The 17,984-nt window shown below is 36.0% G+C and overlaps 1 protein-coding gene across 27 annotated transcripts in view; it reads left to right on the top strand.

Moving 5' to 3' along the window:
• The window catches only part of TUT4 (terminal uridylyl transferase 4), a 129,205-nt gene that overhangs the window by 26,372 nt on the left and 84,849 nt on the right, over positions 1 to 17,984 (top strand). For 19 of the 27 annotated variants that reach the window (XR_015159231.1, XR_015159242.1, XR_015159266.1 and 16 more), the window contains 2 exons: positions 4,410 to 5,279; positions 12,244 to 12,407. The exons of 5 other annotated variants lie outside the window; for them this stretch is intronic. Coding sequence is in view for 16 of the 22 variants with exons in the window: in XM_086388427.1 (XP_086244553.1) it covers positions 4,499 to 5,279; positions 12,244 to 12,407 (945 nt within the window). In the remaining 6 variants the exon portion in view is untranslated. Of the gene's footprint in view, positions 1 to 2,383; positions 2,500 to 4,409; positions 5,280 to 12,243; positions 12,408 to 17,984 lie in introns of all 27 variants that reach the window. 3 more of the 27 variants (XR_015159264.1, XM_086388479.1, XM_086388363.1) reach the window with 1 other exon arrangement.

Raw genomic sequence — 17,984 nt, 5'->3', positions numbered from 1 at the left:
CCTGAGTCTCCTGCATTGTAGGCAGATTCTTTACTGTCTGAACCAGGGGTTGGAGGCCTTAGCTGAAATTGACTCATATAATTTTTCTTTCCAAAGTAGTAGGAACTTTGGATAACTTTCTGTAATTATGCCTTAAAATAGTTTCCTTTGTCTATCCCATGAAGGGTTACTTGAGCAGTAAGGTAACTCTGTGATACAGCTTTTCCATTAGTTATGCAACAGTTATTTCAGGTAAGCTTTCTCAGTTAATGTATCCAAACAACACTTTTTAAGTTTCAGGCCCCAGAACTTGTGGTCAACCTGCCAATTGAACGATGGATAATTACAGAAAGGCATCAAAAACTTCTCTTGAAAGAATTCCAATTTCTGCTGAAGACTTTAGTTTGTAGCAGGAAAAGAATGATGTAAAGACATCAGTCTGGAGTAGATATTCTTTTAATTGCTAGTGATTTTAAATGTTTATTAAGTATGTAGCATTGTGGTAGTCATTGATGGTAAGGATTCAAGGAAGGTAGAAGACATGATTAGAACTAGAAGTAGGAAATGGACTGATGTTTAATGATTTACTAAAAATTGCATGGAATACATCCTGAATGCTAATGCTATATCAGACACTTAAATTTGTTAAAAATTATCTGTATTTTCTTGTTAATAATTGGTTATTTAAGGTTAAAATCTCATTTAATACTCACTACTGCATTATGAAAAAAAACCCAGGAACTGGAAAGTCTGACATTTTTATTTGTTTCAACCAATTTTGCTGAATGTGCACTGGGAAGCAGTGAATCTTATTTTCAAAGCACTATGTTCTCAGAGAGAACTTCGTTTCTAGGGACTGTAGCTTTTTGGGAAGAATTTTATACTCTTGATGCATGCATGCTACGTTGCTTCAGTTGTGTCCAGCTCTGTGGACTGTAGTCCTCCAGGCTCCTCTGTCCATGGGATTCTCCAGGCAATACAGAGTGGGTGCCATTTCCTTCTCTAGGGGATATTCCTGACCCAGGGATCAAACTTGAGTCTCCTGAATTGGCAGGTGGGTTCTTTACCACTAATACCAACTGGGAAGCGCATATTGTTGATAGCTTAAAATAAAAAGTTAAAAATAGTACTTTTTTAGTATAATTAGTACCTTTTTTTGAAAGCAAGAGGACATTTGCCACTCATATAAGAAAAAGTGCAGAAGGTCAGAAAATAACTAAGGTATGTTTTTTAATAACACATTATTTCTATTAAAAATGTAAATGTTGTTTCAGTTACGTGAAACAGATTGCTCACTTAAAGTGAAGCCTAGCAATTTTTCGGTCTTTTAACTCCTCGGTTGCATTTATCTATATTCAGTAGATTTAAAAAAAAATCTTTGTAGCTTTTATTTATACATACAAACTTGATTTATAGAGGTTTTTCTGTTCTTTTTTTCTTTTTGAATGGAGGAATAGTGTGTCTAAAAAGTTTTATAAACAGAATTGTGGATCACCTTTGCTATATCAGGTCTTTATTGTTTAGGCTTTTGTCAGTAAGATGATGTCTACAAAATTATTAGAGTTGTTATAGAATAGCAAAAGAAAATTTTAAATAATTTGGTTACTGGATAAGGTTAGCTAGTACTTCAGAGCCCATTTTTATTTTTAAAATTAGGAACCTTCAGCAGTTTCTACAAGAAATTATATATGTTTGACAACTGTTTTGACAGGTATGTAAAAAAACTTTATCAAGAATAATAACAGAAAAATGTATTTAAATATCAAAAATCCAGGAGCAAAAACATTCTTTTATAGGTAAAAGTGCTATATTTCCAGCTTTTTACTGGAAAATAATGTTAGTCAAAAAATAAATTAATGGTGAAAATCTAATATGGCTTTGGCTTAAGTTTTAATTAATTCCTTTAAATATTATCTTATAGAATAATTTAGAGGCAGAGGGACAACCATGTGAGGACACAGGAGGGAAAAAGAAAAAAAAAGAAAAAAGCCTAGTAAATTTTTTTTAATTGAAATATATTTTATTTACAATATTAGTTTCAGGTGTGTAGCATAGCGATTCAGTGTTTTTAGAGATTATACTTCATTGAAAGTTATCACAAGATAATGGCTGTAATTTCCTGTGCTGTACAATACATCCTTGTTGCTTATCTACCTAGTAGGTTTTCAAAATAAAAGATAATATTAATCTGAACAGAGATGAAGGCAGAGAACGTAGAGGACTGTACTACAACAGGAATTATAAAAGCTAGGTCCAAGTAGGTTAGTACAATTAGTAATCCCAGATGGCTCAGTGGTAAAGAATCTGCCTGCCAGTGCAGGAGACCAGAGGTTCACCTTCAGTCTCTGGGTGGGGAAGATTGCCTGGAGGAGGAAATGGCAACCCACTCCAATATTCTTGCCAGGAAAATCCCATGGACAGAGGAGCCTGGCAGGCTACAGTCTGTGGGGTCGAGTCAGACATGACTGAGCATGCACGCACACCAAGTTGAATAAGATGTTTCAGTGAAGGCATAACTGGGTAAGTTTAATTTCTTTCTTTTTTTTGGAAATAACGCTTTGATATAAACATAGTTTGGAGTAAATGAATTGTGTTCTGATCTTTTGAATTTAGGTAGTATTTTTGTTTTAAAATGATGTATAGTTATATGATTAGAGGTGTTTGACTGCCCAAATTTGTTATTTAATAAATTAACCAAGTAAAATAAAAAATGCTACATGCAGTTTGCTTTTGGTGACTAATTTTTATTCATGTTTTTAATCTTTGTTTAGAGGCGTAAATTTAAGTATCAATTTAAGGCATATAGGACAAACTGAAAAGTAAAAAAAAATCCTGATTTCCATAATACATAGTATACAATCTATTTCTCTTATAGAGGGGCTATAAAATGTAGTATTTTGATTTGTTTATAGTTTGTACTCTGTGGTAAAAGTGTAATAGTTCTTTTAATATTTTAGAAAAAAATTGGTTCTGACTTTTTGTTCATTATTACTGTCTTTTTGTAAACATTATTATTCTTTTAGAGCAGTTTTAGTTTCACTGTAGAGTTGGGCAGAAAGTACATTGTTGTTGTTCAGTTGCTCAGTCGTGTCCCACTCTTTGTGACCCTATGACTGCAGCACACCAGGCTTCCTTGTCCTCCACCATCTTCTGGAACTTGGTCAAACTCATGTCCATTGGGTTGGTGATGCCATCCAACCATAGTGCCCATGTAACTCCCTTCCCCCACACAGGAATAGCGTCCCCCACTATCAACATCCCTGCACCAGAATGGTACATTTGTTATAATCGATGAACCTACACTGACACATCATTATCATCCAAAGTCATAGTTTACCTTAGAGTTCAGTCTTAAAGATATCCATTCTGTGGCTTTTGACAAATGTATAATGACATATATCCACCATTATATCATCATACAGAATATTACTATCATTTTTAAACTCTGAGTTCCCATTGGTTTTTTATTTTTTTAATTTAAATTTATTTATTTTAATTGGAGGCTAATTACAATATTGTATTGGTTTTGCCATACATCAGCTTGAATCAGCCACGGGTGTACACGTGTTCCCCATCCTGAATCCCTCTCCCACCTCCCTCCCCATACCATCCTTCTGGGTCATCCCAGTGCACCAGCCCCAAGCATCCTGTATCCTGCATCGAACCTGGACTGGTGATTCGTTTCTTAGTTGGTTTTTTAAAATTTTCTTACTTCAGAAGATTTTATTAAATTCCATTGTTCTTTGGAGATGGAAAAAGTCTGTTTGACGTTGATTCCCCATGTTTAAAGGGTCACGTTAGAAGTAGATTAATGACATAAACAGGTAGTGTATAGTAGGAAAGTCATGTGGGAAAGATCTTACCACCTGTGTATGTGTTTAGTTGCTAAGTCATGTCTGACTCTTTGCAGCCCCCTGGACTGCAGCATCCCAGGCTTCTCTGTCCTTCACTATCTCCCGGAGTTTGCTCAATTCATATCTGTTGAGTTAATGATGCTATCTAACCATTTCATCCTCTGCCATTCCCTTCTTTTGTTGTAAGTCTTCCCCAGAATCAGAGTCTTTTCCAATTTGTTATTTTTGCTTCATTTTCTTTTAGGTGGTTGCGGTATATCACTTGGAAGTTTTATTTCGCTTTTAGTTGAAATGCTTAGTGTAAAACATTTTACTTCTAAAGTTCCCATGTTTTGATGTCATTTGCCAGAATTACATTAGAACCTCCTTTACGGGCATTTTGCTGTTATTTACTAAGTGGGCATTAACCCTTTTTCATATTGTTTTCAGAGTTTAAAATTTTTTATTTTTTACTATTCAGTTTTGAAAGTAAATTGTAAAAGCTTTTTTTTATGTCTAACCAATTTTTTAAAAATGGTTTTTGCGTTTTAAATAACAGATTTTTTTGTTGTTGTTGTTGTTTTCTTAACCCAATAGTTTGCTTGCCTAAACTGGATTTGAAGTAATTCAAACTACTGGACCTCTGCCACGTTACAATATCATAGAAAGAAGCAGGTTTTCAAATAATGGAAGAGTCTAAGACCTCTGAAAATGAAAATCATGAACCAAAGAAGAATGCTTGGGCTCTTTCTGAAGAAAGCAAAGCAGTTAAAGTTATAACTAATCAAACTTTGAAAGCTAAAAATGATAAATCCATAAAAGAAATTGGGACCAATTCTCCAAATAAGAATAGTAGTAAAAAAAATAAGCAAAATGATATTTGTATAGAAAAAACAGAAGTTAAATCATGTAAAGTAAATGCTGCCAGTGTTCCAGGTAAAGATTTAGTCCTTCGAGATCAAAGTCACTGCAAAGCAAAAAAATCACCTAATTCACCAGTGAAAGCAGAAAAGTTACCTGTTTCTCAGGCAAAAGTAGAAAGAGCACCCAGTTTACAGGCAAAAACAGAAAAACCATCAAAGTCACCTAATTCACCAGTGAAAACAGAAAAGACACCCAGTTCACAGGCAATAGTAGCAGAAAAGACACTTAATTCACAGAGGAAAGCAGAAAAAGCACCTGGTTCTCAGATGAAATCAGAAAAGGTACCCAGCCTGCCAGCAGAAGCTGAGAACGTACCCAATTTGCTGTTGAAAGAAAACATGAGACAGACAGAATTACAGCACATTGGAAAAAAAATTCCAAGTTCCTTTACTTCTCTGGATAAAGTGAATATTGGTGTTGCAGAAGAAGAAAAATCTGCTATGGAAAACTCACAACGATCTCAGAAGCAGCAAACGTGTACAGATAATACTGGTGATTCTGATGATAGTGCTTCAGGAACTGAAGACATATCAGATGATTTGAGTAAGTACAACTTAGATTATCCCACAAGTCACATTTTTGGAGAGATTTTTTAATATTAATGTCTTTAAATTTTTTCCTAGTTTAACCATTTTAACTGTGAAAAAGACATTCTTTAGATGGAAAAACATTTATTATGATAGGACAAAGCTTGTGAAAATACGAATTTAGTGGCTTCTGTAGTTGGTACACGCACGGACACATATACTATTTTTAAATGGTCCTGGTAATACAATGCTCATTCGTTCACCAAACGTGTATGCCTGTATTGAGTTCCTGTTATATGTCGTTCAGGTATTTACAATGGAAACCAAAAGAACACAGCCCTAGGTCTCAAGGAAGCTTCTAGTTAGGTGAAGGTATTACAGATAAGTAAGGTGGTAATTTAGTTTAGTGCCAAAAACTTAGAATTGAGAAAGTACATGATTTAATTGAGGTATTTAGACTTTTAGGGCTTCCCTGGTGGCTCAGTGGTAAAGAATCTGCCTGCCAATGCAGGAGACACAGGTTCATTCCCTGGGTTGGAAAGATCCCCTAGAGAAGGAAATGGTAACCCACTCCAGTATTCTTGCCTGGGAAATCCCATGGACAGAGGAGCCTGGCAGGCTGTTACAGTTCATGGAGTGGCAAAAGAGTCGGATACAAGTTAGTAACTAAACGTCAACAACATTTAGACTTTGGGTTGAGAAAGGCATGATGCAAATGTGAGACTGCAAGTGTGACCGAGATTCATCATGACTGAAATAAGGACTTGAGGAATGTGGCAAAAGATGGAGCTGAAAAAGGCACACAAGAATTAAGAGAGTAAGGGGCCTTTAGGATATGACAGGACCTTATGAGTGTTTTGAGAAGCCACTAAAGAGGTAGCACTGTGATCACATGTATATGTGTGTGTCTTTTTTGGGGGATACAATGCAGCAAATTCTTTGACAGGAACAAAACTGGAAACAGAGATCTGTCAGGACACTGTTGGAATTTACTTGAGAACTATCAGTGTAAAATTAATTTTCTAATGGGATCTTGATATTAGCTTTAATTAATTACTTATAAATATTGTCCATGTCTCTCGAGTAATCTTAATTTTGTTGAAATTAATGAATTTTCCCTGGCAGTCTTTTTTCCTGATGTTTTTGTGGCTAAAAGAATAAAACCTTTTCTTGATGTATAAATAGAAAAAGCTATTTTTAAGTCATCACTTTTTGAGAAATGCTAATAAAGAGTTCAGAAATAACTTTTTTTGTTTCTAGTGGTACACAGATAATGGCCTATTGACAGACTTTTTTTTTTTTTTTTAATTTAGTAGAGGTACCTGTATGTATGTAAAAAAAAAATTTAATACTTTTATAGATATGGCTTAGGACAAGGCCCCACAAAGTAAGCCAAATTAAAGACAATATCAAATAAATAATAGTACTTGGAAGTTTTTGGATATGGCAAATCTAAACATGACAGTATGTGACTCAGGTTGGGAAATACTGGTGTATGAGATCACTTACAAGGGTCTGGTCACTTTAATTAGTTAAAGCTATGATTTAAAGATTTTTTTTTAAAGGTGACAAAGTGACAGAGTGAGGTAGTTAAGCTAGTGAGCTCTGGAGTAAAATTTCATAGGTTTTGAATCTTATCTTCCTCACTGAAGAGCTTTGTGATCTTGGATAAGCTGCCTATCCTTTACAACATATCTTCAGTTTCCTCATTTTTTAAAAAAGTGGAGGTGCTGCTGCCTTTGTTATAAAGGTTAAGTGAAATAATTCATAGAATGTTTCATGTAGTCCTTGACACAGTAGGCACAACGGCAGTGAATATCCTTTATTATTATTATTTCTCCAATTCAGTGCAGTTTTGTTGTTTGTTAATGTGGAGAACAAGTTGAACTAGCTTAAGGAAGATAGTAGACCGAGTAGAGGTCCTTTTGGGAGACTTGTTTTAACAAAGTAATAAGAAGGAGTTATAGTAATCATTTCATAAATAAGGGCTTATTTTAAAGAATTTTCTTCAATATGTATAATATTGGCCTTGAAGTCATGTTGATACATAATTAGCTCTTTTTTTTCTGTTTTGTAAATTAAATTTTTACATAGATTTCCCCTTTGTAAATGAAATAGAATAAAATCTCTTTGTCTAGGTCATTGCCTATTTGGACTTAATTTAACATAGGTTATAGACTTTTGATTAATCTCAGGCCCACCTGATTAGTGAATTAATTTTCATTAAGTCCAACTTTGGCTCCTGTGTAGCACTTACACAATTTCTCCTTTTGCCATTCATAAATTTAAAAAATATTTTGAGTGATATCTGCTATGTGCCAGTTACTGATCTAGTCACTGAGAATATAACAATGAACAAAACAGGTAATACTACACTTATGGAGTTAATATTCTAGTGGGAAGAAATAGATGGCGACATAGTAAGTAACAGAAGTATGTAATAAGTTCACTTCAGTTCAGTTCAGTTGCTCAGTCGTGTCCTACTCTGCGACCCCATGAATTGCAGCACGCCAGGCCTCCCAGTCCATCACCAACTCCCGGAGTTCACTGAGACTCACGTCCATTGAGTCAGTGATGCCATCTAGCCATCTCATCCTCTGTCGTCCCCTTCTCCTCTTGCCCCCAATCCCTCCCAGCATCAGAGTCTTTTCCAATGAGTCAACTCTTCGCATGAGGTGGCCAAAGTACTGGAGTTTCAGCTTTAGCATCATTCCTTCCAAAGAAATCCCAGGGCTGATCTCCTTCAGAATGGACTGGTTGGATCTCCTTGCAGTCCAAGGGACTCTCAAGAGTCTTCTCCAACACCACAGTTCAAAAGCATCAATTCTTCGGCGCTCAGCCTTCTTCACAGTCCAACTCTCACATCCATACATGACCACAGGAAAAACCATAGCCTTGACTAGGTGGACCTTTGCTGGCAAAGTAATGTCTCTGCTTTTGAATATGCTGTCTAGGTTGGTCATAACTTTCCTTCTAAGGAGTAAGCGTCTTTTAATTTCATGGCTTCAGTCACCATCTGCAGTGATTTTGGAGCCCCCCAAAATAAAGTGTGACACTATTTCCACTGTTTCCCCATCTATTTGCCATGAAGTAATGGGACCGGATGCCATGATCTTCGTTTTCTGAATGTTGAGCTTTAATCCAACCTTTTCACTCTCCACTTTCACTTTTATCAAGAGGCTTTTTAGTTCCTCTTCACTTTCTGCCATAAGGGTGGTGTTATCTGCATATCTGAGGTTCTTGATATTTCTCCTGGCAATCTTGATTCCAGCTTGTGTTTCTTCCAGTCCAGCGTTTCTCATGATGTACTCTGCATATAAGTTAAATAAGCAGGGTGACAATATACAGCCTTGATGTACTCCTTTTCCTGTTTGGAACCTGTCTGTTGTTCCATGCCCAGTTCTAACTGTTGCTTCCTGACCTGCATACAGATTTCTCAAGAGGCAGATCAGGTGATCTGGTATTCCCATCTCTTTCAGAATTTTCCACAGTTTATTGTGATTCACCGATGGTGATGAATATTAAAAATAAAACAGGAAAGGTCATAAAGAATGGAAGAATGATGCTGCTGTGTCTGGTGATGGTGTTTCATATTTAAATTGTCACTGACAAGGTGACATTAGAGCAAATATTTGAAGATAAGAGGTGAGAGAGTGCGCCTGGTAAATATTTGAAGGGAGAATATTCTAGATTTGGGCTTCTCAAACTTTAGTGTGTGTAGGAATCACCTGGGAAGTGTATTAAAATTCAAATTCTTGGGCTCCATTCTCTGGGGTTTTTATTTAGAAAGTTAAGAGTTTGATGCTGGATTTCTAGCAAGCTCCTTAATGAAACTGCTGCTGCTGCTGGTGGTCAGGATCATGCTTTTGGCAGCAGAACCTATTAGTAACTCATCTTTTTACTTTTCACTTATACCACCCTTCCTTATGTTTTCAACATAGCAGCCAGAATGATCCTGTTAAAATTATTCAGATTGTGTTACTGCTATTCAGAATGTTTCAGTGGTTTTCAATATATTAGAGTAAAAGCTAGTGTCCTTGCTGTGACCTTGTGATTTTTGACACTCCCCCCTGCTTCTCTGATCTCATTTATCTACTTCTTATCCTTTTTCTCTGTTCCAACAGCATGATTTCCTTACAGTTCCTCAAATGTGAAGGCAAGTGGTCACCTATTGTCTTTTGTATTTGCTTTTTTCTTTGCCTGGAACACTCTTCTTCCAGATGGCCACATGGCTAGCTGTCTTACTTCTTCACCTTCTCATTGAGCCTTTTGCTGGGTTGCTTATCTAAAATTTATAACCCTTACCTCTACTTCTGGCACTCCTTATTCCTTGTACTATTTTAATTTTTCTCCAAAGTTCTTATTATCATGTCGTATTTAAAGTTTCTCCCACTTACCTTTTTATGTTTCAAGATACAGTTCATACACCATAACATTTGCCATTTAAAAATATACAATTTAGTGTTTTTTTAGTGTATTTATGGAGAAGGCAGTGGCACCCACTCCAGTACTCTTGCCTGGAAAATCCCATGGGCAGAGGAGCCTGGTAGGCTGAAGTCCGTGGGGTCGCTAGGAGTCAGACACGACTGAGCGACTTCACTTTCACTTTTCACTTGCATGCATTAGAGAAGGAAATGGCAACCCACTCCAATGTTCTTGCCTGGAGAATCCCAGGGATGGGGGAGCCTGATGGGCTGCCGTCTATGGGGTCACACAGAGTCGGACATGACTGAAGCGACTTAGCAGTGTATTTATAAAATTGTGTAGACATTACCACTGTCTAAATCTTGAATATTTTCACCACCTCTAAAAGAAATTCCATACCCATTAGCAGTCACTACTCATTATCCTGTCCTCCTAGGTACTGCCAACCACTAATTTAGTTTCTGTCTCTGTAGATTGCCTCTTTTATATGAACAAAATCGTGAAACATGTGGCCTTTTGTGTTTCACTTCTTTCACTTAGTATATTTTAAGATTCGTCCATATTGTAGGTATTGGTATATCATTTTTTCTCATTGCTAAGTAATACTCCAGGTATGCCCTTCTTGTGGTAGGAGACATATCACCTCCAGAGGCACACTGTTTTTGTTCAGAAAATTAGTGTTATTAAAAGAAAGAACCTACTTTCAGGGTTCTTGTAGATGGCATGTAGAGTGGCTTTTCAGGGCAGCAGGGAGAGGTTTATTGATTATCTATGAGCATTTACTTTTAGATTTGTCCAAGTCAATTTAACACTCTGTTATTGTCATCTCTGGTCTAGGCATTGTATTAAACTCTGAAGGTACAAAAGTGAATAAGACCTGGTCATTAGCATCAAGGAATTCATTATCTCATGTAACATGTAGATAAATGAATACAAATTACATTACTGTGAAAATGAAATAATAGAGAGTGCTCGGAGAATATAAATATCAAACTGTCTTCTGAAACAGATGAAGCTTAAGCTGAATTTTGCAGGACAGGTAAACAGTACTAATTGAAGTGGGACGGGCCTTGATAGTAGAGGAAACAGAGCATATGAAGGCATTGATCCTTGGAGCGCAGTGATCCATTGTAACACATTTGTTATGAATGAAGTGGAAAGTGTTAGGGCAGGATATAAGGTTGGAGATATAGACTACTTAGCTCTTTTTAATGGAAAAGGCAATGGCACCCCACTCCAGTACTCTTGCCTAGAAAATCCCATGGATGGAGAAGTCTTATAGGTGCAGTCCATGGGGGTCGCTAAGAGTTGGACACGATTGAGCGACTTCACTTTCCCTTTTCACTTTCATGCATTGGAGAAGGAAATGGCAACCCACTCCAGTGTTCTTGCCTGGAGAATCCCAGGGACGGGGGAGCCTGGTGGGCTGCCGTCTATGGGGTCACACAGAGTCGGACACGACTGAAGTGACTTAGCAGCAGCAGCAGCTCTTTTTAAAAAAATTTTAAATTTTTTATTTTCCATTTTAAGTCTTTATTGAATTTATTACAGTATTGCTTCTGTTTTATGTTTTGGCTTTTTGGCCATGAGACATGTGGGATCTTAGTTCCCCAACCAGGGATTGAACCCCCACCCCCTGCATTAGAAAGTGAAATCTTAACCACTGGACCATCAGGGGAGCCCCAGCTCTGTTTTTGAGGTGTTGGCTTAAAATCTCAGAAAAGCCTTCCCTGAAAGTTTATCTCCTCCATTACTTGTTTTTTTTCCTTTATAGCATTTGCACAACTTGGAATTATTGTATTTAAACTGTTGACTGCCTGCAAGAGGACAAGTACTGTGTGTTTATTCTGAACTTTATGAGAGCCCATTAGTTATTTTAAGCATGAGAGTTACATGATTCAATTTGTATTTTAAAATATCACACTGGTGGAGCATGCATTATTGCATGTTGGAACCTACTCTATTCCAAGTATATATTGATAGGTGCTAGAAATGCATGGATTGAAAGCACATAGTCTGTGCCTTAAAGAGATTGCAGTCTAGCTAGGAGAAACAAAGAAAAAATATTGATGTGGTTGAAATATCTATTGAGTTCAGTGAAAGCAAAAAGAAGGACCCTCATAGATTTGTGTATTTGTGGTCTGGAGTATATATATTCTTTTAGCTCATACTTTATAGTGATAAAGTCACTGAAGTGACTAGTTCAGTGAGTCACCTTTGGGATTTAAAGTAGTTTTATATCATATTTGCTTTGGAGATTCTGCAAGATAGTATGTTACATTAGCCTTGTATAGTGAGTCTTAGTCATAGTTGTCTTTTTTGATATAGGTGGGTCAGAAGAAGATAGACATTTGACCCATGAAGTAGTTTTTTGTGTGTGAATTTTGATATCATGTATATCTTTTACTTAATATTTTATGTAGGTATACCAATTTGCACTACCAAGGAAAAATATTTTTTCTGTATGTGTATACATTGAATGTCTGTTTTTCATTAAATTTTTTTTAATTTACCAATTCTGTTGATGGTAACTAAGTGATTGCTTCCTTTTCTAGGTAAAATGAAGAGTGATGAATCTAATAAAGAAAATTCTTCAGAGATGGACTATTTAGAAAATGCCACTGTGATAGATGAATCTACATTGACACCTGAGCAAAGGCTAGGCTTGAAACAAGCAGAAGAACGCTTAGAAAGAGATCACATCTTTCGACTTGAAAAAGTATACTATATTGTTTTAGTTATTTGGAGGAAAATGCATGTTCAACCAAGTACAGCTCTTTTTATTTTTCTTACAGTATTCCTTAAGCAGAGATATCACTCATTTTCCCTTCCTTCCCTCTTCTTTTCTTCTTTTCTCCCTCTCTTTTGCTCCGTTCTTCAGCAAATCCTTTCATCTGTGAGTCTTCATTCTTTCATCCCAGGGCTTGACAAACTATGGTCTATCACCTTGTTTTTGTTTTCTAAAATTGTAGTAAAATAAATACCTCATGTTTTTATGAACAGTTTTATTGGAGCACAGCCATGTCATCCTTATTATCTATGGCTGCTTTCTTGCTCCTATGGCAGAGTTGAGTTTTGAATACTTGGTGCAGTGTATTTGGATCACTAAGCATAAAATATCTACTCTTTACCAAAAGCATAAAATATTTACTGAAATATTACTTTGTTCCTTTACAAAAAGTGTGCTGACCCCTGATTTACTCATTTATCAAATAGATATGGAGAGCTTGTTACGTTCTAGATACTGTGCTAAACACTGGGGATATATTGGTGAATATGGCACAGTGTCTGCCCATTAGAAGTTAACAGTCTGTTTGGAGTGCCAAATAGCAAATACTACAGGATATACTAAACTTTCTTCCTTCCCTCTGGGTTTTCTCTTTCTCTTTTCTCCCATATTTACTGAGTATCTTCTGTGTATTAGGAACTGTTCTAGCCATCGGTATCTTGTTCCTAAGTACTTATTAATTCCCTGACCTAGAAATACACATTCCCAGCGTTAACAACAAAAACACTGCTAGATGTTGAAAGAAAGAAACATAAATCATCTTGTTCTTAAACAGATTCTTGGGATATTTGTTAGTATGCATACAGGGAAATATTAGGTTGGTGCAAAAGTAAGTATGGTTTTAGACCCTGAATTTTAAATCTTTATAACTAGGCTCAGACACATCTTTATTAATCAAAATAGGAACCATTATAATCATCGCATTTTTGCCAATGAGAAATAAGTTTGTTTATTCCTGTAGCATAAAAATACATGCTTGATTCAACGAACTCTTGGAAAGCATTTTCCCTGTAATGGTTTCTCCAGGATTCAGAACATGGTAGTGGATCAGACTGGCAGCAGACCACCAGTGACCGTGACATTTTTTGGTGCAAGTTTGACTTTGGGAAGTGCTTTGGAGCTGCTTCTCGGTCCACCCACTGAGCTGGTTGTTGCTAGTTGTGTAAAATCCACTTTTCATCACGTCTTCTTTGATCACTCATCAACTTCTCCTGTAGTTACAAGAGGATCAGTTTTGATGATCCTCTCAGTTGGTCATTGTCACCTTCCAGTGGCCAGCCATTATGCTCCTCATCTTCAAGGCTCCCATTTCCTTTACAAAACTTCTCGAGCCACCACTGTACTAAACCTTCATTAGCAGTTCCTGGCCAAATGCGTTGTTGATGTTGCAGGTTGTCTCTGTTGCTTTATAACTCATTTTTAACTCAAATAAGAAAATCACTGGAATTTACTTTTTGTCTAACATCATTTCTATAGTCTAAAATACATATAAAATAAACAGAGGTAATAACTCATTAGCAAAAAACATAAAGCAAGAAATGGGCATTCAAATGATGTATAACATAACTTTTATTTAAGAATGTATTCCAATATCAAATGGCAAATTTCAGCAATGCAGACTTGGAATTACTTTTGCACCAACCTTATATAATAAATATAATAAATACTTATCATTTCTGATAAATAGGGAAAGAAAGAAATGGTGTGATTTTATATAACTTAGAGAAAAGGTCATATCTAAATTGAAGAAGGCAATCCTGAGTCATTAGTAAAACTTATGAAAAAGTAGTTATCCTGTGAAAGTAGGAAGGAATATCAAAGAGTATATAAAATAGGAAAGAGTTTGGCTTATATAGTTTCAGACAATCCTAGTTAGAAGGAAGTCTTTTTTTCAATTTGCTGTTTCACAGAGTTCTGTCTTTCCTCTCACTTTCTCTGTCCTAAGTCTGGAATTAGTCTGGATCTGTGTATTATCAGGATAAATATTGAATACTTGTGTGCCATGATCTTGTGATAAAAAGCTAGAATTGGGGCATACATGGCTTCATTATACTGCTTTTCTAGGGTTTCTTTTAGAGAAAGACATGTAAGCAAATAATAATAGTAGTAACAATATTGTTTGAAAATGGGTTCCCAACTTGAGTTGGGGTATAGAGGCATAAATTTGGGAATGCTTTATAAGAAAGTGACATTGGAACTGAGTTTGCAAAAATGGCTAAGAGTTGAGTAGGTGGGTTGGAGAATGGTGGTGTAGGTAAATTGTATGACATGTATAAAGGAAAGGTGAAATGTGTTTTCAAGGGATAGAAGCAGGGGACTAGGTGTGAAAATGTATAGTATATGAAGTAGGAAAAGTCACTTGTTGGGAAAAGGAAGAAGTTGGGGTGGAATGGATATTTGATAGTAGTAGGAAAGAAGGGCCTGAGGTGAAAGAAATCTTGAAAGCATGTAAAACATATTGTTGTTGAATTTAAATAGTAATGATGTAAAATCAGCATGCCAGTACCAGCATAGATGTCTATAAACTCTTCTTTTTCTGACACCTTTTTGGTTTTCATGCCCTCCAAAACCTCTTGTTTTCAATCCATTATATTCTTAGATAAAACTTTTCTTTACCAATTTTAAATACTCATTAAGAATATTCTTACCAGCTTGCTTTTGATTGCATCAGGTATTTGGTTCACAGTTTACCTGTGGATTATCTAACCTAAGAGTAAAGACGTAGACTTTTTAACCTGTAGCAAGAAGGAATAAACCCAAACTGTTAGATCTGGGTCCCCAACCTCCGGGATCTAATACCTGATGATCTGAGGTGAAGCTGATAGAATAGTAATAGAAATAAAGTGAACAATATATGTAATGTGCTTGAATCATCCTCAAACCATCTCTCCCCATCTGTGGAAAATTTACCTTCCATGAAACTCATCGCTGGTGCCAGAAAGGTTGGGGATCAATGTAGATCAAAAGAGTAAATTTCCCCATGTGTGCATGCATGCTCAGTCGTGTCCAACTCTTTTTGACCCCACGGACTGTAGTCCACCAGACTCCTCTGTCCATGGAATTTTCCAGGTAGAATACTGGAGTGGGTTGCCATTTCTTACTCCAGGGGAATCTTCCCCACTCAGGGATCAAATCCAGTCTCTTGTGTCTCCTGCATTGACAGGTGGATTCTTTATGACTGTGCCACCTGATACTAAGTGTTAAATATTGATTATGAAATACTTAGATTCTCCATGCTCAGGAATCTTTTTTTTTTTTTAATTACAGCTTTTATTTTTTCCAGTTTTATTGAGAAGTAATTGACATACATTGACTGTATAAATTTAAGGTATATAGCATGATGATTCCATTTACATGGATTGAAATAATTACCACGGTAGGTTTAGCTAACATCTTCTCATATAGATGCAATAAAAAGAAAAAAGTAATAAATATTCTTTGATGAGAACTTTTAGGATTTACTCTCAGCAACTCTCTTACATATCGTAACAGCAGTGCTCATTATATTCCTGGTGCTTATTTATCTTATAAGTAGAAATTGGTACTTATTATCCACACTTCTCCAGTATTCTCGTCTTCTCCCCTCTGCCTCTGGTAATCAGAAGTCTGATCTCTTTTTCTTTGAGGGATTTAAAAAAATTGATTCCATATAAAAGTGAGATCATAGAGTATTAATCTTTCTCTATCTCACTTATTTTACTTGGCATAATGCCTTCAAGGTCCATCCATGTTGTAGCAAATGGTAGGATTTTCTCATTTTTTTTTAATGGCTGATTTGATTCCTGGGCTGGGAAGATCCGCTGGAGAAGGGATAGGCTATTCACGCCAGTATTCTTGGGCTTCCCTTGTGTTTCAGCTGGTAAAGAATCCGCTTGCAATGCAGGAGACCTGGGTTCCATCCCTTCCATCAGGGAAGATCCCGTGAAGAAGGGAAAGGCAATCCACTCCAGTATTCCTTCCTGGAGAATTCCATGAACTGTATAGTCCACAGGGTCATAAAGAGTCAGACACGGCTGAGCGACTTTCACTTTCCTTTTCTTTGCTTCTTCATATAGACATTTATTGCTATGAACTTTCCTCTTAGAGCTGCTCTTGCTGTATCCCACGGGTTCTGGTATGTTATTTTTCCAATTTTGTCTCAAGAAACTTTTATTTCCCGTTAATTTTTTGTTTGGTCCATTGGTTGTTCAGGATACAAATCTTTATTTTAGCTGGTCTACGTAAACTTACCAATGTGTTTGTTAATGGTAAAATAAAATACTATAACTATAATAAAGAAATTTTTAAATATTGTATTTTTCATGTGTCCCTTCTGTGAAACTAGAAGCTTCATGATGATGAGGACATTTTTGTCTTATTTACTGTTATGCTGAATACAGTACCTTGCACATAGTAGTTGGTTAGTAATTAGAGATAGTTTGCATCCTGGTTAAATAAATGGGTTTTGGAGTCACTGGGTCTTAGTTCTGCCACTTACTGATTAAGTAAGTGGTTAGAATTGGTAAGTTATTTAACTTCTTTAAACTGATTAACATTGGTAAGTTATTTAACTTTAAACCTCAGATTATCATTAAAATGGAGTTGATAGAAATTTGCTTATTGGGCTATGACAGATAGTAGAGATAAAGTTCTTGGTCAGTGCCTGGTGTATGCTAAGTACGAAATAAAGATTAGCTACTTGTAGAAATGAGTTATTTTACCAAGTAGGGCAATTTTTATTACTTCATTTTTACAGCCATAGAAGCAGGTTTAAGTGTTAGAAATTTATCCAAGATCAGTTGAGATGTCATTTCAGGCCTTTTGTCTCCCCAGTCAGTGTTATACCAAGCTTTTCTTACTTAAAGATTCCAGGCATGTCTTGTCTGCTCACATTTTACATTTGAAAAAGTTGTCTGATAAGAGGGCATATGATTTCCTTAGTGACGTCATCAATATTCATGGCTTTAGGTATTTTTTATTTATGCGTTCAACTCCTCAGTCCAGCCATTCTTGCCACTTCCACAATTCTTACCTTGAACCAAGTCAGTGTCATCTGGATTATTGCAGTGTGCTTATAATAGCAATAAGTTCTTTTTGTTTCTTTTCTTGATAAAGAAGGCAAGTGATCCCTGTTAATAGATTAGATCTTGTAATTCTCTGCTCAGAAGTCTTCAGTACCTTTCCCTCACACTTAGAATCCTTAGAGTCCTTAATAAGGGGCCTTGTGATCTGACTTCTATTACCTCTCTCTTCAGTCATAGTAGCTTTTTTTTTTTTTTTTTCCAGTTTCTTAAATTAAGCACATTCCTTCCTCAGGGTCTTAGCATTCACATTTCTCTTCACTTGAAATGTCTTCATACATCCATACAACTCAGTCCTTTACTTCCTTTAAGTCATTTTTATCAGTAAATGATGATTCTATTTTTAAAAAGAAGATACCTCCCTTAAATTCCTATTTTTTTATTTGTGCATTTATTTATTACCTTTCTATCTTAGAATGTAAATTCATGAGGACAAGAATTTTCATCT

Source organism: Bos grunniens, chromosome 3 (assembly GCF_055505025.1).
Source record: "Bos grunniens cultivar Pamir isolate PY7600 chromosome 3, Bosgru_T2T1.0, whole genome shotgun sequence".
Classification (NCBI taxonomy): Eukaryota; Metazoa; Chordata; class Mammalia; order Artiodactyla; family Bovidae; genus Bos; species Bos grunniens.
The sequence above is the reverse complement of the archived record's forward strand: the minus strand, read 5'-3'. Positions and strand labels throughout refer to the sequence as shown.